Source organism: Oncorhynchus tshawytscha, linkage group LG22 (assembly GCF_018296145.1).
Source record: "Oncorhynchus tshawytscha isolate Ot180627B linkage group LG22, Otsh_v2.0, whole genome shotgun sequence".
NCBI lineage: Eukaryota > Metazoa > Chordata > Actinopteri > Salmoniformes > Salmonidae > Oncorhynchus > Oncorhynchus tshawytscha.
Window position 1 is genome coordinate 15,607,806 of NC_056450.1, and position 20,959 is coordinate 15,628,764.

General features: G+C 48.3%; 1 protein-coding gene across 3 annotated transcripts in view; it reads left to right on the plus strand.

Moving 5' to 3' along the window:
- dvl1a (dishevelled segment polarity protein 1a) overlaps nucleotides 1-16,993 on the plus strand; it is a 47,643-nt gene extending 30,650 nt beyond the window's left edge. Inside the window, exons 6-16 of one of the 3 annotated variants that reach the window (XM_024415860.2) lie at nucleotides 835-928; nucleotides 1,048-1,117; nucleotides 2,844-2,983; nucleotides 3,809-3,885; nucleotides 4,315-4,415; nucleotides 4,569-4,646; nucleotides 4,799-4,933; nucleotides 10,303-10,470; nucleotides 10,721-10,939; nucleotides 13,948-13,985; nucleotides 15,264-15,395. In XM_024415860.2, coding sequence (XP_024271628.2) covers nucleotides 835-928; nucleotides 1,048-1,117; nucleotides 2,844-2,983; nucleotides 3,809-3,885; nucleotides 4,315-4,415; nucleotides 4,569-4,646; nucleotides 4,799-4,933; nucleotides 10,303-10,470; nucleotides 10,721-10,939; nucleotides 13,948-13,952 — 1,087 coding nt within the window. In that variant the 3' untranslated portion in view covers nucleotides 13,953-13,985; nucleotides 15,264-15,395. Of the gene's footprint in view, nucleotides 1-834; nucleotides 929-1,047; nucleotides 1,118-2,843; nucleotides 2,984-3,808; nucleotides 3,886-4,314; nucleotides 4,416-4,568; nucleotides 4,647-4,798; nucleotides 4,934-10,302; nucleotides 10,471-10,720; nucleotides 10,940-13,947; nucleotides 13,986-15,263 lie in introns of all 3 variants that reach the window. The other 2 variants (XM_024415858.2, XM_024415859.2) reach the window with 2 other exon arrangements.
- The last annotated feature ends 3,966 nt before the right edge of the window (nucleotides 16,994-20,959 follow it).

The following is a 20,959-nucleotide window of genomic DNA, read 5'->3' on the forward strand; positions in this document are numbered from 1 at the left end:
GTTGTGTGGTGGGGCTGACCCTGTGCTGTTCCCCAGTCGTGTATGTTGTGTGGTGGGGCTGACCCTGTGCTGTTCCCCAGCCGTGTATGTTGTGTGGTGGGGCTGACCCTCTGCTGTTCCCCAGCCGTGTATGTTGTGTGGTGGGGCTGACCCTCTGCTGTTCCCCAGTCGTGTATGTTGTGTGGTGGGGCTGACCCTCTGCTGTTCCCCAGCCGTGTATGTTGTGTGGTGGGGCTGACCCTCTGCTGTTCCCCAGTCGTGTATGTTGTGTGGTGGGGCTGACCCTGTGCTGTTCCCCAGCCGTGTATGTTGAGTGGTGGGGCTGACCCTGTGCTGTTCCCCAGCCGTGTATGTTGAGTGGTGGGGCTGACCCTGTGCTGTTCCCCAGCCGTGTATGTTGAGTGGTGGGGCTGACCCTGTGCTGTTCCCCAGCCGTGTATGTTGTGTGGTGGGGCTGACCCTGTGCTGTTCCCCAGTCGTGTATGTTGAGTGGTGGGGCTGACCCTGTGCTGTTCCCCAGTCGTGTATGTTGTGTGGTGGGGCTGACCCTGTGCTGTTCCCCAGTCGTGTATGTTGTGTGGTGGGGCTGACCCTCTGCTGTTCCCCAGTCGTGTATGTTGAGTGGTGGGGCTGACCCTGTGCTGTTCCCCAGTCGTGTATGTTGTGTGGTGGGGCTGACCCTGTGCTGTTCCCCAGTCGTGTATGTTGTGTGGTGGGGCTGACCCTGTGCTGTTCCCCAGTCGTGGGGGCTGGGTACTGTGACAGAAAAAGGCACCACATTTCCATTGTCTCTGTATAATGGACCATTAAAGATGACATTGTATTGTGTCTCAGACTCAGCAGCTCCACAGAGCAGAGCTCGTCTTCTCAGCTAATGCGCAGACACAAACGCCGCCGACGGAGGCACAAAGTGGCCAAAATAGACCGGGTGAGCTCCCCTTAAACACTGGACTGTTGCACATACGTGTGTGTGAGTGAGACTGGGAACACGAACGGTTATGTGAGTATGTGTCTGACACACTAAGTTTCTCCCTCTCTCTTTTCCAGTCTTCGTCCTTCAGCAGCATCACAGATTCCACTATGAGCCTCAACATCATCACTGTCACACTCAACATGGGTAAGGACTTCCCCTTTTCCTCTCATTTTCTTTCATTTATGCCTTTCTTTGTACACAACTATTTTTTTATACAAACATCATCAGTGTGCTCGGTCTTTAAACCCCATAAAGTCTTTAAACTACAGTGCCTTGGGAAAGTATTCAGACCCCTTTACTTTTTCCACATTTTGTTACGTTACAGCCTTATTCTAAAATGGATTAAATAAATACAAATCCTCAGAAATCTACACACAATACCCCATAATGACAAAGCGAAAACAGGTTTTTAGAAAAAAAACAGAAATACCATATTTACGTAAGTATTCAGACCCTTTGCTATGAGACTCGAAATTGAGCTCCAGTGCATCCTGTTTCCATTGATCATCCTTGAGATGTTTCTACAACTTGATTGGAGTCCACTTGTGGTAAATTCAATTGATTTGAGAGGATTTGGAAAGGCACACCCCTGTCTATATAAGGTCCCAAAGTTGAAAGTGCATGTCAGAGCAAAAATCCAAGCCATGAGGTTGAAGGAATTGTCCGTAGAGCTCTGAGACAGAATTGTGTCGAGGCACAGATCTGTGGATGTGTACCATAAACTGTCTGCAGCATTGAAGGTCCCCAAGAACACAGTGGCCTCCATCATTCTTAAGTGGAAGAAGTTTGGAACCACCAAGACTCATCCTAGAGCTGGTCGCCCGGCCAAACTGATCAATCGGGGGAGAATGGCCTTGGCAGGGAGGTACCACTAACCCAATGGTCAGTCTGACAGAGCTCTAGAGTTCCTCTGTGGAGATGGGAGAACAACCATCTCTGCAGCACTCCACCAATCAGGTCTTAATGGTAGAGTGGCTAGACGGAACCCACTGCTCAGTAAAAGGCACATGACAGTTGAAACTCCACTTGGAGTTTGCCAAAAGCCACCTAAAGACTCTCAGACCATGAGAAACAAGATTCTCTGGTTTGATGAAACAAAGATTGAACTTTGCGTCACGTCTGGAGAAAACCTGGAACCATCCCTACGGTGAAGCATGGTGGTGGCAGCATCAGGGTGTGGGGATATTTTTCGGTGGCAGGGACTGGGATACTAGTCAGAATTGAGGCAAAGATGAACGGAGCAAAGTACCAAGAGATCCTTGATGAAAACCTGCTCCAGAGCACTCAGGACCTCAGACTGGGGCGAAGGTTCACCTTCCAACAGGACAACAACCCTAAGCACACAGCCAAGACAATGCAGGAGTGGCTTCGGGACCAGTCTCTGAATGTCATTGAGTGGCCCAGACAGAGCCCAGACTTGAACCTAATCGAACATCTCTGAAGAGACCTGAAAATAGCTGTGCAACGACGCTCCCCATCCAATCTGCCAGAGCTTGAGAGGATCTGCAGAGAAGAATGGGAGAAACTTCCCAAATACAGGTGTGTCAAGCTTGTAGCGTCATACCCAAGAAGACTTGAGGCTGTAATTGCTGCCAAAGGTGCTTCAAGAAATTAGTAAGTAAAAGGTCTGAATACTTATGTAAATGTGATATTTGTAATAAATGATTAACAATTTAAAAAATCCTGTATTTGGTTTGTCATTATGGGGTATTGTGTGTAGATTGATGAGGGGGAAAAAACAATTGAATCCATTTTAGAACAAGGCTTTAACCGAACAAAATGTTGAAAAGGTCAAGGGGTCTGTATACTTTCCGAAGGCACTGTACATGAGACTTTTAACTGACCTCCTCTCTCCCCCTCTCTCTTACAGAGAAGTATAACTTCCTGGGTATCAGTATTGTGGGGCAGAGTAACGACCGGGGGGACGGCGGGATCTACATCGGCTCCATCATGAAGGGAGGAGCTGTGGCTGCAGACGGCAGGATAGAACCTGGAGATATGCTCCTACAGGTATACGACACTACCACTACTACAAATGAGCCGTAGGTTCATTTTCTAGGAAGTATTATAAGCTTAAAGTATATTTTGTGTTCTTTATGAGTTATTTTCTTGGTTCTATTTGTATGGTCCGTTGAGGGAAAGCAAATGTGCACAAATGTCCAGTGAGCAAATTGCTTTGTGATTATTATAACATTGCCAGTGATGATCGGATACTGTGTTTCAAACAATGTTTATGTTAATGAGTTCTAACAATAAGGTAAAGGGGAAACTGGAACCTATGACCTATTGAAACTATGACCTATTGAAACTATGACCTATTGAAACTCTGACCTATTGGAACTATGACCTATTGGAACTATGACCTATTGAAACTATGACCTATTGAAACTCTGACCTATTGGAACTATGACCTATTGGAACTATGACCTATTGAAACTATGACCTATTGGAACTATGACCTATTGAAACTATGACCTATTGAAACTATGACCTATTGAAACTCTGACCTGTTTACAAACAACTCTAATGGTCCTCGTCACCTTCCTTCCCGTAGCCCTCTATCCTACATGTTGCCTCTCCTTTTCCTTCCTGTTGTTCCACGCCTCCTCTTGTACACACAGTGGCTGATCGCTAGTTATTGTCGATCCAGCATGTCTCTTTAACAACATGTATTGTCGATCAGCATGTCTCTTTTCAACCCATACACACAGCATAACGCTGCGTAGGATTTATTAGCTTTTATGTGCGTCTGAACGCCTTACAACAGTGCCTGGAGATGAACTTGTAGAGGTGATCCGTGAAAGTGGACGTTAACTGTCTCGTTGTGATCCTCAGGTGAACGATGTGAACTTTGAGAACATGAGCAACGATGACGCCGTGAGGATCCTGAGAGAGATCGTCTCCAAAACAGGGTATGAACAGGACTGTGTTACAGTGCAGGATTGTTAGCGATAACCCAGAAAACATTTCAAGGGATGTTAAACTGTTGCATGTGAAGATGATCAGAGGTCAGGACAGACAGACAAAGGACATGGCTATTGGGTAAATACGGGATTTAAAAGATGAGCGATGGTAAGACTGGAGTACATTAGGGTTGTATTAGCATATCAGCGATATGGCTGACTGGTTAGATTGGATAAACAGTGGGTTTGAATTTCAAGCAGCTTCTGCATTGTTGACTGTTGTATAATACAGACTAATATTTCTCCCCATAATCCTTCTAGTTCAACCAAACGTGACTTATTTTTTCCTAGCGTTTCCTCTTGTGCTTTTAACTGCACAGGAGCTATGGAAGTGAGTCGAAGGTTTTGTAACTGACTGTCTCCCCATGTGTTCTCCAGTCCTATTAGTCTTACTGTGGCCAAGTGTTGGGACCCGTCTCCGCGAAGCTACTTCACCATCCCCCGGGGTAAGACACTTACCGATGTGCCACCAACAACAGGTTATTACCACTTACAAACAGGGCTCTCAAACTCTGCTGGAAACTCGCTTTTTAAAAACAAATTGGATGTGCTTGTAACTTATAGCAGAAGTTTGAGCACAAACTAGCAAACTTACAGTAGATGATGGAGATTGTGTGTGTGTGTGTGTCCAGCTGAGCCAGTGAGGCCCATCGACCCTGCTGCCTGGATCTCCCACACAACGGCCCTGACCGGACCCTACCCACACTACGGTATGACCACACTATCACTACAGTCACACACACAAACTACTGCAATCACTAGACATAGCTGCACTCTCACAGTCCTAGAAAGGCCACATACTGAACATGTTGTCAGTCACTGTCTGTGATTGTGCTGTGTCTCAACCTCCTCTCCCCTTCAGAATTTGACGACTTGCCTCTATCTGCGAGTAAGACGGACATGGCAACCATCGTCAAGGTGATGCAGCTACCTGACTCTGGTCTGGAGATCCGGGACAGGATGTGGTTGAAGATCACCATCACCAACGCTGTCATCGGTGAGAGGGAGGGCACGCTGACTACTAATAATACTGTATTATTAATAAGATTTTTTTTTTCAGTAAAATAGCGCCGGAAGAAATGGCAGCAGTTTTTCAGGCGCCCAAGGAATTATAATATGTGGGGGTTTTCACGTTATTTGTAACTTATTTTGTACATAATGTTTCTGCAACCGTATCTTACGGCAAAAAAAAGAGTTTCTGGACATCAGGACAGCGATCACTCACCTCGGATTAGACTAAGATTTTTTTCTACAACAAGCAGGACACACAAGACATTCTCCAAACACCCGACAGGGCCGACATCCCCGTTATTTGCAAGAGGAAGCGATGCAGAAACAGAGGACAAAGAGCCGGATGCCTCGTGAGGACCCGGAGAAGGCGAGTGGGAAAGCTGCCGTTAATACTACTCGCCAACGTGCAATCATTGGACAATACATTTGACGAGGAGCGATCACGAATATCCTACCAACGGGACATCAAAAACTGTAATATCCTATGTTTCACGGAATTGTGGCTGAATGACGACATGGATATTCAGCTAGCGGGATACACGCTGCACCGGCAAGATAGAACAGCACACTCAGGTAAGACGAGTGGGGGGCAGTCTGTGCATATTTGTAAACAACAGCTGGTGCACGAAATCTAAGGAAGTCTCTAGATTTTGCACGCCTGAAGTAGAGTATATTGGGATAAATTGCAGCCCACACTACTTGCCTAGAGAGTTTTCAGCTATACTTTTCGTGGCTGTTTATTTACCACCACATACAGATGCTGGCACTAAGACTGCACTCAATCAGCTGTATAAGGAAATAAGAAAACAGGAAACCACTCACCCAGAGGCGGCGCTCCTAGTGGCCGGAGACTTTAATGCAGGGAAACTTAAATCAGTTCTACCAAATTTCTATCAACATGTTAAATGTGCAACCAGAGGGAAAAAAATCTAGATCAACTGTACTCCACACACAGAGACGCGTACAGAGCTCTCCCTCGCCCTCCATTTTGTAAATCTGACCACAACTCTATCCTCCTGATCCCTGCTTATAAGCAAAAATTAAAGCAGGAAGCACCAGTGACTCGGTCTATAAAAAAGTGGTCAGATGAAGCAGATGCTAAACTACTTGACTGTTTTGCTATCACAGACTGGAACATGTTCCGGGATTCTTCCGATGACATTGAGGAGTACACCACATGGCTTTATCAATAAGTACATCGAGGACGTCGTCCCCACAGTGACGTACGTACATACCCCAACCAGAAGCCATGGCAACATTCGCACTGAGCTAAAGGTTAGAGCTGCTGCTTTCAAGGTGCGGGACTCTAACCCGGAAGCTTACAAGAAATCCTGCTATGCCCTGTGACGAACCATCAAACAGGCAAAGCGTCAATACAGGGCTAAGATTGAATCATACTACACCGGCTCCAACGCTCGTTTTTTTGTGACAGGGCTTGCAAACTATTACAGGCCACAAAGGGAAGCACAGCTGCGAGCTGCCCAGTGACACGAGCCTACCAGACGAGCTAAATCACTTCTATGCTCACTTCGAGGCCAGCAACACTTAGGCATGCATGAGAGCATCAGCTGTTCTGGACGACTGTGTGATCACGCTCTCCGTAGTTGATGTGAGTAAGACCTTTAAACAGGTCAACATACACAAGGCTGCGGGGCCAGACGGATTACTAGGACATGTGCTCCGCGCATGTGCTGACCAACTGGCAAGTGTCTTCACTGACATTTTCAACATGTCCCTGATTGAGTCTGTAACACCAACATGTTTCAAGCAGACCACCATAGTCCCTGTGCCCAAGAACACAAAGGCAACCTGCCTGTAACGGCTGTTGGAATGAGAGGACCAAGGTGGAGCGTGGTATATGTCCATATTTATTTAATGAACACAGAAATAACAAAGAGAACGACCAAAACAGTTCTGGCTGGTGCAGACACACAACAGAAAACAATCACCCACCACTCAAAAGGAAAACAGGCTACCTAAGTATGGTTCTCATTCAGAGACAACGATTGCCAGCTGCCTCTGATTGGGAACCATACCAGGCCAAACACATAGAGATATAAAACATAGATCACAAAACATAGAATGCCCACCCCAACTCACGCCCTGACCAAACTAAAATAGAGACATAAAAAAGGAACTAAGGTCAGGACATGACAGTACCCCCCCAAAGGTGCGGACTCCGGCCGCACTAAACCCATAGGGGAGGGTCTGTCTGCGGTGGCGGCTCTGGCGCGGGACATGGACCCCACTCCACCATAGTCTTGGCCCACTTAAGTGACGCTTTCGGAGCGGCGACCCTCGCCGCCGACTTGGACTGGGGACCCTTGCAGTGGGCCCCGAATAGACGGGAGACTCCGGCAGCGCTGGACAGGCAGGAGACTTCGGCAGCGCCGGAGTGAAGGGCAACTCTGGCAGCGCAGGAGTGAAGGGCGGCTCTGGCAGCTCCTGACTGACGGGCGGCTCTGGCAGCTCCTGACTGACGGGCGGCTCTAGCAGCTCCTGACAGACGGGCGGCTCTGGCAGCTCCTGACAGACGGGCGGCTCTGGCAGCTCCTGACAGACGGGTGGCTCTGGCAGCTCCTGACAGACGGGCGGCTCTGGCAGCTCCTGACAGACGGGCGGCTCTGGCAGCTCCGGATAGGGGGGAGACTCTGGAAGCGCCGGACAGGTGGGAGAACCTAGAGGGAGGAGACGGAGAGACAGCCTGGTGCGTGGGGCTGCCACAGGACCCACCAGGCTGGGGAAACCTACAGGAGCACTGTGGGGGAGCACTGGAGCTCTGGTGCGCAGCCTTGACACCACTCCTCCAGGCTGGATGACCACTTTAGCCCGGGACCTTCCAGAGTGCAGGCACAGGTTGGGATGTAGCGCACCGGGCTAAGAACGCGTACTGGAGACACCGTGCGCTTGACCTCATAACACGGTGCCTGACCAGTACGACGCCCGCCACGGTATGCACAGGGAGTTGGCTCAGGTCTCCAACCTGACTCTGCCACACTCCCCGTGTGCCCCCCCCAAAAAGAAATTGGGGGCTGCCTCTCGTGCCTGTTGCGCTGCCTTGCCTCATACCGCCGCAACTCAGCTTTCGCTGCCTCCAGCTCTGCGATATTCCCCAGCCTGTGCCCAGGGTCCCTTGCCGTCCAATATCTCCTCCCAAGTCCAGGAGTCCAGAACCGTCTGCTCCTAGTTACCACGCTGCTTGGTCCTTTCTTGGTGGGTGATTCTGTAACGGCTGTTGGAAGGAGAGGACCAAGGTGCAGCGTGGTATGTGTCCATATTTATTTAATGATCACAGAAATAACAAAAAGTGCTTTGAAAGGCTGGTAATGGCTCACATCAACACCATTATCCCAGAAACTCTAGACCCGCTCCAATTTGCATACGGCCCAAACAGATCCACAGATGAAGCAATCTCTATTGCACTCCACATTGCCCTTTCCCACCTGGACAAAAGGAACACTTATGTGAGAATGCTATTCATTGACGACAGCTTAGCGTTCAACATCATAGTACCTTCAAAGCTCATCACTAAGCTAAGGATCCTGGAACTAATCACCTCCCTCTGCAACTGGATCCTGGACTTCCTGACTGGCCGCCCCCAGGTGGTGAGGGTAGGTAACAACACATCTGCCATGCTGATCCTCAACACTGGAGCTCCCCAGGGGTGCATGCTCAGTCCCCTCCTGTACTCCCTGTTCATCCACTTCTGCATGGTCAGGTACGACTCCAACACCATCATTAAGTTTGCAGATGACACAACAGTGGTAGGCCTGATCACCGACAATGACGAGACAGCCTATCGGGAGGAGGTCAGAGACCTGGCCGGGTGGTGCCAGAATAACAACCTATCCCTCAACGTAACCAAGATTAAGGAGATGATTGTGGACTACAGGAAAAGGAGGACCGAGCACGCCCCGATTCTCATCGACGGGGCTGTAGTGGAGCAGGTTGAGAGCTTCAAGTTCCTTGGTGTCCACATCAACAACAAACACGAATGGTCCAAACACACCAAGACAGTCGTGAAGAAGGCAAGACAAAGCCTATTCCCCCTCAGGAAACTAAAAAGATTTGGCATTGGTTCCTGAGATTCTCAAAAGGTTCTACAGCTGCACCATCGAGAGCATCCTGACTGGTTGCGTCACTGCCTGGTACGGCAATTGCTCGCCCTCCGACCGCAAGGCACTACAGAGGGTAGTGCGTACGGCCCAGTACATCACTGGGGCTAAGCTGCCTGCCATCCAGGACCTCTACACCAGGCAGTGTCAGAGGAAGGCCCTAAAAATTGTCAAAGTCCCCAGCCAACCCAGTCATAGACTGTTCTCTCTACTACAGCATGGCAAGCGGTACTGGAGTGCCAAGTCTAGGACAAAAAGGCTTCTCAACAGCTTTTACCCCCCAAGCCATAAGACTCCTGAACAGGTAATCAAATGGCTACCCGGACTATTTGCATTGTGTGCCACCCCCCAACCCCTGTTTATCATATATGCATAGTCACTTTAACTATACATTCATGTACATACTACCTCAATTGGGCCGACCAATCAGTGCTCCCGCATATTGGCTAACTGGGCTACCTGAATTGTGTCCCACCACCTGCAAACCCCTCTTTTACGCTACTCTCTGTTTGTCATATATGCATAGTCACTTTAACCATATCTTCATGTCCATACTACCTCAATCAGCCTGACTAACCGGTGTCTGTATGTAGCCTCGCTACTTTTATAGCCTCGCTACTGTTATTTTTCACTGTCTTTTTACTGTTGTTTTAATTCTTTACTTACCTATTGTTCACCTAATACATTTTTTGTACTATTGGATTGGGCCTGTAAATAAGCATTAAACCAGCAAATACTACCCTTACTGTTAGTGAAACTGTGACGTCTGTGCAATACCTTTTCTTGATATTGGCGACATCACATCAATCAATGTAAGTAGATGTTGTGTGGTTAGTGCTATCAATATTATAGTACAATAGAATCATATTGTCACGCTGGTATAAAGGATGTTGCAGAAATACACAATAGGGGTTCTTAATACACCCAAAACAAACACGTATACAAAACACTGGGCTGTACCCAAACAAAAGAGAGAGGGTAAACCTTGATGAACGACACGGAACGATACCCGTAATACACAATCTATAAAGCACGCAGCATAACAGCTGCACCAACGCTTAGGTACTCACACGGCCAACGGACATGGGAACAATCATCGACAGCCCAATGGGGGAAACAAAGGGCACATTTATGCAAGTACTAATCAGTCGGAGTAGGGGACAGGTGTGCGTAATGAAATCTGTTTGCTGTTGTAGTGCAGACTACAGTCTTCTTGACCAGTGTGTTGTTGCTGTGCCAGGTGCTGACGTGGTGGACTGGCTCTACTCGAGGGTGGAGGGCTTCAAGGACAGGAGAGATGCTAGGAAGTATGCCAGCAGTCTGCTGAAACATGGCTACCTGAGACACACCGTCAACAAGATCACCTTCTCAGAGCAGTGCTACTACACCTTCGGAGACCTCTGCCAAAGTACTGACACTGAGCCACTTTCGCAAGAATATATTATGTACTGTATATTATTATTACAGGTGTATTATACCTGTGTTAAATGTACTGTAGAGACCAATTGCAGTGTTTTTATTTACCTGTCGTGAGATGGACTACCTCACAATAGATGTCACTAACTCTGTCTGTCTGCGCTCTCTCTGTCTGTCTCTCTCTCTGTCTGTCTGTCTGTCTGTGTCTGTCTGTCTGTCGCTCTCTCTCTTTCTCTCATCAGACATGGCGTCTCTCAACCTGAATGAGGGTTCCAGTGGTGGGGGCTCTGAGCAGGATACCCTGGCCCCCCTCCCTCCCCCTGCCACCAACCCATGGCCCCTGGGGGGCCAGCCGTTCCCCTGCCCTCCCTTCCCCTCCGCCCCTCCAGGCTTCCCACCAGGCTACTCAGACCCCTGCCAAAGTTTCCACAGTGGGAGTGCAGGCAGCCACAACAGTGAGGGTGAGTCTGCAAGGCTACTAACACTAGCATCCTTATCAATAAAAACTTGATTTGTTTTTATTGATATTTTAGAGGAATCGTCACATGACATTATGGCGGTGACTATTCATGACAGCTAATGTCAACTGTTGACAAAGTATTGTATTTAAATTCCATAAGGCATGTGCCTGTTAAACTTAGCCTGTTTGCCCTGCCAGGAAATGAAGTTGACACACACACAGACACATATTTACTTGATAGAGTGTGTTCTTAAATGGTGTTATATTGTCAATGTCGATCATGATTCAACATGGATCATGCGGGGGACAGCTCTTTAGTACTGGCTGCTTAAACTAAGGACCTTATCTGCTTATGGCTGATTTATGCATGAACATTTCAACTGAGGTCCCAGTCTCCCATCAATATTGACTGAGCCTATGTTTGATAGCAACATTAGACAGTACAGTGCTCTGTTGCTGCTGCACTGTTTGTAATTGTGCCGACATAGCACCGCACTGAGGGAGAGTGGATTCAGGCTGGTGTGGTAATTAGTCAATATGGAGGATAGTTTCTCCTCTGTTTTACACGTGTCATAGTGCTCTTCAGTCTGATTTCCCAGCTTCTGTTCAAATCATCAAGAAATCAATCACCCAGACGTTGTTATTCCCATTGCATTCCATCCTTATTGTCCTGGAGTGTTCTGAGTGGCGGAGAGGTTTGATACAGTAATGATACAGAGGAGGGACCAGGATGAACTCTCAGTAGGACTGTTGTAGGACTGGGGCTATGTTTACATCTCTTATTTATCTTTTCCATAAATTGTTTTGATTGACATTTTTTTATTTGGCAATTCCAAGTGGGTGTGCGTGTGCGTGTGTGTGTTTTCCATGAGTAGAACAGTATCTGAGGACATTTTCTAACTCATGGTTCAGTGAGAGAGCTGTACAGGTTAGGACACAGTTGGACCAGAACAGGATGGGGATAGACTTCACTAGAGGTAGGTAGACAGGTTAGGCTGGGCTGGGAGGTGACAGTAAGTAGACAGGTTAGGCTGGGCTGGGAGGCGACAGTAAGTAGACTGGGTTAGACAGGTTAGGCTGGGAGGTGACAGCAGTAGACAGGTTAGGCTGGGCTGGGAGGTGACAGCAGTAGACAGGTTAGGCTGGGCTGGGAGGTGACAGCAAGTAGACTGGTTAGGCTGGGCTGGGAGGTGACAGCAGTAGACAGGTTAGGCTGGGCTGGGAGGTGACAGCAAGTAGACTGGTTAGGCTGGGAGGTGACAGTATGTAGACAGGTTAGGCTGGGCTGGGAGGTGACAGTAAGTAGACAGGTTAGGCTGGGCTGGGAGGTGACAGTAAGTAGACAGGTTAGGCTGGGCTGGGAGGTGACAGTAAGTAGACTGGTTAGGCTAGGCTGGGAGGAGACAGTAAGTAGACAGGTTAGGCTGGGCTGGGAGGTGACAGTAAGTAGACTGGTTAGGCTGGGCTGGGAGGTGACAGTAAGTAGACTTGTTAGGCTGGGCTGGGAGGTGACAGTAAGTAGACAGGTTAGGCTGGGAGGTGACAGTATGTAGACAGGTTAGGTTGGGCTGGGAGGTGACAGTAAGTAGACAGGTTAGGCTGGGCTGGGAGGTGATAGTAAGTAGACTGGGTTAGACAGGTTAGGCTGGGCTGGGAGGTGACAGTAAGTAGACTGGGTTAGACAGGTTAGGCTGGGTTTGGAGGTGACAGTAAGTAGACTGGGCAAGACAGGTTAGGCTGGGCTGGGAGGTGACAGCAGTAGACAGGTTAGGCTGGGCTGGGAGGTGACAGTAAGTAGACTGGGTTAGACAGATTAGGCTGAGCTGGGAGGTGACAGTAAGTAGACTGGGTAAGACAGGATAGGCTGGGAGGTGACAGCAGTAGACAGGTTAGGCTGGGCTGGGAGGTGACAGCAGTAGACAGGTTAGGCTGGGCTGGGAGGTGACAGCAAGTAGACTGGTTAGGCTGGGAGGTGACAGTATGTAGACAGGTTAGGTTGGGCTGGGAGGTGACAGTAAGTAGACAGGTTAGGCTGGGCTGGGAGGTGACAATAAGTAGACTGGTTAGGCTGGGAGGTGACAGTATGTAGACTGGTTAGGCTGGGCAGGGAGGTGACAGTATGTAGACAGGTTAGGCTGGGCTGGGAGATGACAGTAAGTAGACAGGTTAGGCTGGGCTGGGAGGTGACAATAAGTAGACTGGTTAGGCTGGGAGGTGACAGTAAGTAGACAGGTTAGGCTGGGCTGGGAGGTGACAGTAAGTAGACAGGTTAGGCTGGGCTGGGAGGTGACAGTATGCCGACAGGTTAGGCAGGGCTGGGAGGTGACAGTAAGTAGACAGGTTAGGCTGGGCTGGGAGGTGACAGTAAGTAGACAGGTTAGGCTGGGCTGGGAGGGGATAGTAAGTAGACTGGGTTAGACAGGTTAGGCTGGGCTGAGAGGTGACAGTAAGTAGACTGGGTAAGACAGGTTAGGCTGGGCTGAGAGGTGACAGCAATAGACAGGTTAGGCTGGGCTGGGAGGTGACAGTAAGTAGACTGGGTTAGACAGGTTAGGCTGGGTTGGGAGGTGACAGTAAGTAGACAGGTTAGGCTGGGCTGGGAGGTGACAGTAAGTAGACTGGGTTAGACAGGTTAGGCTGGGCTGGGAGGTGACAGCAGTAGACAGGTTAGGCTGAGCTGGGAGGTGACAGCAATAGACAGGTTAGGCTGGGCTGGGAGGTGACAGTAAGTAGACTGGGTTAGACAGGTTAGGCTGGGCTGGGAGGTGACAGTAAGTAGACTGGGTTAGACAGGTTAGGCTGGGAGGTGACAGCAGTAGACAGGTTAGGCTGGGCTGGGAGGTGACAGCAATAGGCAGGTTAGGCTGGGCTGGGAGGTGACAGCCGTAGACTAGGTTAGACAGGTTAGGCTGGGAGGTGACAGCAGTAGACTGGGTTTAGACAGGTTAGGCTGGGCTGGGAGGTGTGTGTAACTCTGTTGTTCCCTCTGTTTCTGTTGGGCAACGGTAGACTGATGGACCAGGTAGTCTCAGGACTCTGGGGAACCGGTAAGCTAACAGCTAACCCACTCTCTGCTACCTCTCTCCTTCTCCTTTTTATCTATCTCTCTCAATCCATCACTATACATTTTATCTTGCCTTAATTCTTGCCCTTTGCGCTCTCTCTTCTCTACATCTCAATTTCTTCCTATCTTTCTCTCTCTATATCTCTTTCTCTTGATATATAAATATAGACCACATTCTCCTCATACCACAGCTTAAGGTTTTTGTTTTCCCGTGCCTCTCCCTCTGAGTATGTTGGTGTCCATTCTGTTTCTGCCCCTGCAGCTGTGTCTGTGTGACTCTCCTGATCGTCGGTTCTCCCTCTCTTGGTCCTGTGCTGCTGTAATCTCAGAATGAGAGGTGCATGATTCAGGGTGATCAAATCAGGCAAAATCTTGCACTATCATTCTCACTGGCAGGGGGCAGTCATGAACCACTTTACCCAGTCCTGTTGTGCTCATTGCTTATCGAAAGGAGGGGAACATGTTTGATCATGTGATAATAATTATGTAATGTTTACACCTGTATCAATACAATCAATGTGATTTTTCTCTGTACAATTCCACAACGGAATGCTCTTTCCTTTCAAAAGCAAATCATAAAAGCCCCATTTGTTTTGATATTATCAATGCAGTATGTTCCAATTTTAAAATGTGTCTTTGATGCAGGTGTATCGTTACATTTGCCTGTGACTGTTGGCAATGAAGGGCCTGATTCAATCAGATCTGCATAGCTGATGTTTTGACGGTGTTTGAGGTGGAGCTGTGAAATCCACAACGGCTCCCGGCATTGTACCTAAAGCGGACATTGCCATTGGCTGCACGGAGTCACAGTAACAAAAATCCCATGCAGCCTCGCTTACAAATTTGAACACTGGAATGTGAGGTGTAATCTACACCTCGATTAGGCTGATAGAAATCCTCATCATTTAATTTCATGATTTTCAATTTGAGCGTCATTACTTCTATATGGCCTGTACTTTGTCATTCTGAACTTCTAACGGGAGTGGGACAGGTATGACTGTACGACACCGCCAAAACATCAGCTATATGCGGCTGTTGGCTATCGGCAGTTAAAGCTTCAACCGATTGAATCTTGGCCTGTAAAGTGGATGAGAATTATAATGAATGTCCAACCTCCATGATTATCATAGCAATGGCAGCCAATTCAGCCAAATGTTCAAAATCAGTAATAAGAAGCTGGTGAGTTGGAGCTGTGTCTGGTGTGGTTTAACCAGGTGTGTGGCTGCCCAGCTGACGTGTGTGTCCCTCTCTCCTCTCCTAGGAAGCAGAAGCAGTGGATCCAACCCAAGCGCAGGGACAGGGAAGGGCCCTGACCAAAACTCCTCCCCACAAGTGAAGGGTCACAGGTCCACATGCAGTGAAACTGAGCCAAAGGGGATCAGAGGAGCGAGGCGCGCTTGCGATAAGTCCACCAGCCAGCAGAGTCATCACAGTCATCACAGCAGCCATGCCCACTCAAGTCACAGCCACGCCCGCTCTGGTTTCAGCCATGCTCAGTCTCACAGGAGTCACTGTCAATCACAGAACAGCCACACCCACAGCCACACATCCTTCATCTACAAACACGCCACTTTCACCAAGCCTGGGCCCGGCTCGTGTGGCCACAGCGAGCGAAGCCACGCCTCCTCTTACGGCCCCCCCGGCCTGCCCCCCTCATACTGCCTGTCCCGGCTGGCCTCTAAGACCTCCGTCAGCAGCAGCACCCCTCCCGGGGCTCCCCCGGTACGGGGGCTAGGAGCCGTCCCCCCTGAGCTCACGGCTAGCCGCCAGTCCTTCCAGCACGCTATGGGCAATCCCTGCGAGTTCTTTGTTGACATCATGTGACAGACAGGACAGTGCCTTTTAAAAACTTGCTGAGCACAAACTAGCCCCCCCGTCCTACCGCTCGTCCGTCCCACCTCACCTTCTCTTCTTTACCCCATTTGCTACTGACTATTCCTGGGTTGAGAATGTAGACGCTGGTCCCCTCCGTCCCCATGCTGTCAACAACGGCCCCTCGGATGTCGGAGCAGGGGAGGACAGGAGACAAGAGCACAACAGAACTGAAGAGAGTCCTGCCATCACAAAAACACACAGAGCCTCAGTGTCTGATCAGAACCCCCAGACAGCTCTTTTGTATTGACGTGACGTGAACAGTTTGTGAAATTGATGTGAGTGGTGTTCAATGTGGTGATCCTTGTGAGCTGCCACAGACAGTCCAGTCCCGAGAGCATGTAGTTACTCTATGTGGAGAACAAGCACCCAAGCCAACTGACTGGGTCTGGATCTCAATCCCCCAGACCCACCCGGACACAGAACTCTGGAAGAGGGAAGCCTCACGGGAGGCTCTGGACTATGAGTCAGCCTCCTAGAATGTCGCCCTTTACACAAACTTCTACTATTTGGCCAATCATACCAAAACTCCTGCTCTAACTGACTGACCTGCTATCCGGTCTGCAGGGGGACCGTGACATATTCTAACTAGTCAAAGCTAGCCTCGGCCTATTTCACAGCCCTTGTATTTGTCCAACTAAGGGAAGCACTGTAACCAGTTGTTAGTTTAAACTATAGGCTGCTTATCTGCATGACTATCTCAACTGCTTTAAAAGGAATAGACATATTCATTTTGTTAAATATTTGAAATTTGGGGGAAAAAATCCATACACTGGAGAATGTTTGATGTTATTTACGTGATCATGATGTTGCATTGACGGTCAGTGTCATACGTTGTCTCGCTCTATGGCTGACTCATACGTAGACACTCAGTCAGACATCGTGTCCCTCTGTGACTCAGTGGCCAGGATTTGACCACTGTCCTAGCTGTGCTTTGTCCAATGCATCATTATTATTGCAGTCAATGGATTCCTGACCAGAACAGACTCGTGTTGTGAACACATTAGATTTTTAACTGTTTCCACATACACTATACATACAAAAGTATGTGGACACCCCTTCAAATTTGTGGATTCAGCTATTTCAGCCACACCCGTTGCTGGCAGGTGTATAAAATCAAGCACACAGCCATGCAATCTCTATAGACAAACGTTGGCAGTAGAATGGCCTTACTGAAGAAAGTGCTCAGTGACTTTCAACATGGCACCTTCATAGGATGCCACCTTTCCAACAAGTCAGTGCATCTGTCCTCGGTTGCAACACTCACTACCAACTGCCTCTGGAAGCAACATCAGCACCATAACTGTTCGTCAGGAGCTTCATGAAATGGGTTTCTATGGCCGAGCAGCCGCACACAATCCTAAGATCACCATGCGTAATGCCAAGTGTCAGCTGGAGTAGTGTAAAGCTCGCTGCCACAGGACTCTGGAGCTGTGGAAACGTGTTCTCTGGAGTGATGAATCACACTTCACCATCTGTCAGTCCTACGGACAAATCTGGGTTTGGTGGATGCCAGGAAAACACTATCTGCCCGAATGCATAGTGCCAACTGTAAAGTTTGGTGGAGGAGGAATAATGGTCTGGGGCTGTTTTTCATGGTTCGGGCTAGGCCCCTTAGTTCCAGTGAAGGGAAATCTTAACGCTACAGCATACTATGTCATTCTAAACGATTCTGTGCTTCCAACTTTGTGGTAACAGTTTGAGAAAGGCCCTTTCCTGTTTCAGCATGACAATGTCCCCGTGCACCAAGTAAGGTCCCTAAAGAAATGGTTTGTCGAGATCAGTGTGGAAGAACTTGACTGGCCTGCACAGAGCCCTGACCTCAACCCCATCGAAAACCTTTGGGATGAATTGGAACGCAGACTGCAAGCCAGGCGTAATCTCCCAACATCAGTGCCCGACCTCACTAATACTCGTGGCTGAATGGAAGCAAGTCCCCGCAGCAATGTTCTAACATCTAGTGGAAAGCCTTCCCAGAAGAGTGGAGGCTGTTATAGCAGGAAAGGGGGAACCAACTGCATATTAATGCCCATGATTTTGGATTGAGATGTTCGACGAGCAGGTGTCCACACTTTTGGTCATGTAGTGTAGCTGCAAACAGAGTTGCAAACAGTGGCCGTCCACCACAGATCTACTACCTAAAACAGATCTGATCGTCATCAGTTAAAGTCAACAGGGTCTCTTAAAAGTGTTGACTGAAACAGAGATCAGAGTGAAAACCAATGCTTCTCACAGTGAGGTGTGCAGTTCTGTACAGTGTAGGTATTTTTCTGTGATATCACCAGATCATTTTTGATGAAATTCCAGCCCTTGATTTGAAAGTCCTTCTTGTGAAGGTTGGTTAATTGGTTAAGCTGTGTTTAAGGCCTAAGATCAAGCTTTAACCGGCGATAGCTGTGCAGCCAATGGCAATGTCCAATTTAGGTATAAATGCCAGGAGCCACTTGTGGATTTGACAAGTCTAACGCAGTTCCACTTCCAACAAACGCTATGCGGATGATGGCTGAAGCAGATCTGATTACAGATTCTGCCATAGAAATGTAAAGGTAGTTTTCGATTGAGCCGACATATGCAATGTTTACCATGAATGTAGTCTCCGCAAACGTGGGAACATTGCCTTTAAAGTCGGCAATGCCTATAACCTGCAATCGAATTGACTCCCGGCCCAAGTCTATCGACAACACAGAAACGGTGTGATTGCATAAGACCTTTCTGTCGCAACACTCTGATCATTATTTGAGCACTTTCTCATTCTCTCTCTTGCTCTCTCTTCTCTGGCCCTTTGGTATGAAACACTGTTTGCAATCAAAGCTTTGTCTTTCATTTTATTTCTTTACAAAAACAGGAATAAATTGTACATAGAAATGTATTATATATAAGAATAAAAAATATATATGTACAAAGATTTTGTCTGAATTTCTTAAAAAACAACAACGACAACATTGCGAACCGTGCAATTGTTTGGTTGTGGATTTATTTTTTATTTTTTTGCAGAAACCAGTAAAAAGGTTGGTTTGACAACTTTTAACTGTAGTAAATGACGGTAAGTGCTGTACATATCTAAATGGAAGCCAATATCCATATTAGTTGCATTTACTATATTAAACCAGCAGTAAGAGCCCATACACATAGGCCTACACTATACACTGTTTCGATAATGTGGTGTTATTTCTGTCAAGGAAGGGTGGAGTAAGTTCTGTAACGTCTTATTTTACTGTCCTTGCCCTCAAAGCCCTGATGAAGTGATCTGCTTTGATGTTAAATCTACCCGCCTCTGAGTGGAACTTACTGGTACAAACACTGCTGTACTTTCCCTGTGGGCTGATGGTCTGAGGCTGAGGGAGGCTAACACCAGGCCAGAGCAGACCCCGCTCTGACGCCATGAGACCCTGCTGAAATGCTATCTGTCACAGTCACATGAGTGGGAGGATGTGGTGTTTCTAACAGGAAGTGATGTGTCTGCTTGTGGCTCAAGAGGCGACCCCAGATGCAGAGGCGTAGCTTCTACTGTAGACACACTAGAGCAAGGTTCTCCAGGGCTACAGATCAGAACACGCAATGTCTACTATGGCTGTGTTGCACAGCTGGTGGAATCTATTGTGAGAGATGTGCAGTGACTCAGTATGACCCTGTTCGGTGCAAATATCTAAACCCACTATATAAAAAGGCTTTGTTATCTGTGAATAACTACTCCAAACCGCCTAAGCCCATACACTGACTATGAGCAGCTCTTATTTGGTCTACCATACAGTGTTTCAATTTCTCTTTTACAAGCTGTAGTGTTAGGGGTGTACACTACGGCTTTCTGTCTGTGTACGCAAGTGTTGTCTAGAGTGGGAGACGTGGGTGTTTGCTATTGACGTAAGGTTTTTAGGCAGATGAGGTGTTGACATTTGATGTCATGACCTTACATCCTACGCCCCTGTGTGTAGGACGAAGTGGGGGGTGTGAAAGGTAGAAAGAAGATCAAAGACAGATACTTAGAAGCAACACACAAAGGTGCAAATAGTTTACCCCAACAGTTTAACCAGGTTACCCAATGGGATCTAACAATGTAATTGTTTCAGAGTAAGTAATTCCAAAGGATGGGATCTAACAAGATACCTACTGTTAGAGCTCACCCTTCGAAGGTACATACACAAATAGATAGGGAGGTGGTGAGAAAATGTAGCAAATGAAAAAAAAGAGACAGTGACAGGAGAAAAGAAAGTGACAGGAGAAAAGAACCCTAGAATGGCATTACAATGTCTCCACAGCTGTAATGCTATCCCCAAACCCAACCCAAACCCTAGCTTCATGTCCACATCACGGTTCAACCCCAACCCTAGCCATATCCCTAGCTTCATGTCCACATCACAGCTCAACCCCAACCCTAGCCATAACCCTAACCTCAACCCTAGCTTCATGTCCACACCCCGGCTCAACCCCAACCCTAGCCATAACCCTAGCTTCATGTCCACATCACAGCTCAACCCCAACCCTAGCCATAACCCTAGCTTCATGTCCACATCACAGCTCAACCCCAACCCTAGCCATAACCCTAGCTTCATGTCCACATCACGGTTCAACCCCAACCCTAGCCATAACCCTAGCTTCATGTCCACATCACAGCTCAACCCCAACCCTAGCCATAACCCTAGCTTCATGTCCACATCACGGTTCAACCCCAACCCTAGCCATAACCCTAGCTTCATGTCCACATCACGGTTCAACCCCAACCCTAGCCATATCCCTAGCTTCATGTCCACATCACAGCTCAACCCCAACCCTAGCCATAACCCTAACCTCAACCCTAGCTTCATGTCCACACCCCGGCTCAACCCCAACCCTAGCCATATCCCTAGCTTCATGTCCACACCCCGGCTCAACCCCAACCCTAGCCATAACCCTAGCTTCATGTCCACACCCCGGCTCAACCCCAACCCTAGCCATAACCCTAGCTTCATGTCCACCCAGCCCCCGGCTCAACCCAAACCCTAGCCATATCCCTAGCTTCATGTCCACACCCCGGCTCAACTCAACCCCAACCCTAGCCATAACCCTAGCTTCATGTCCACACCCCGGCTCAACCCCAACCCTAGCCAT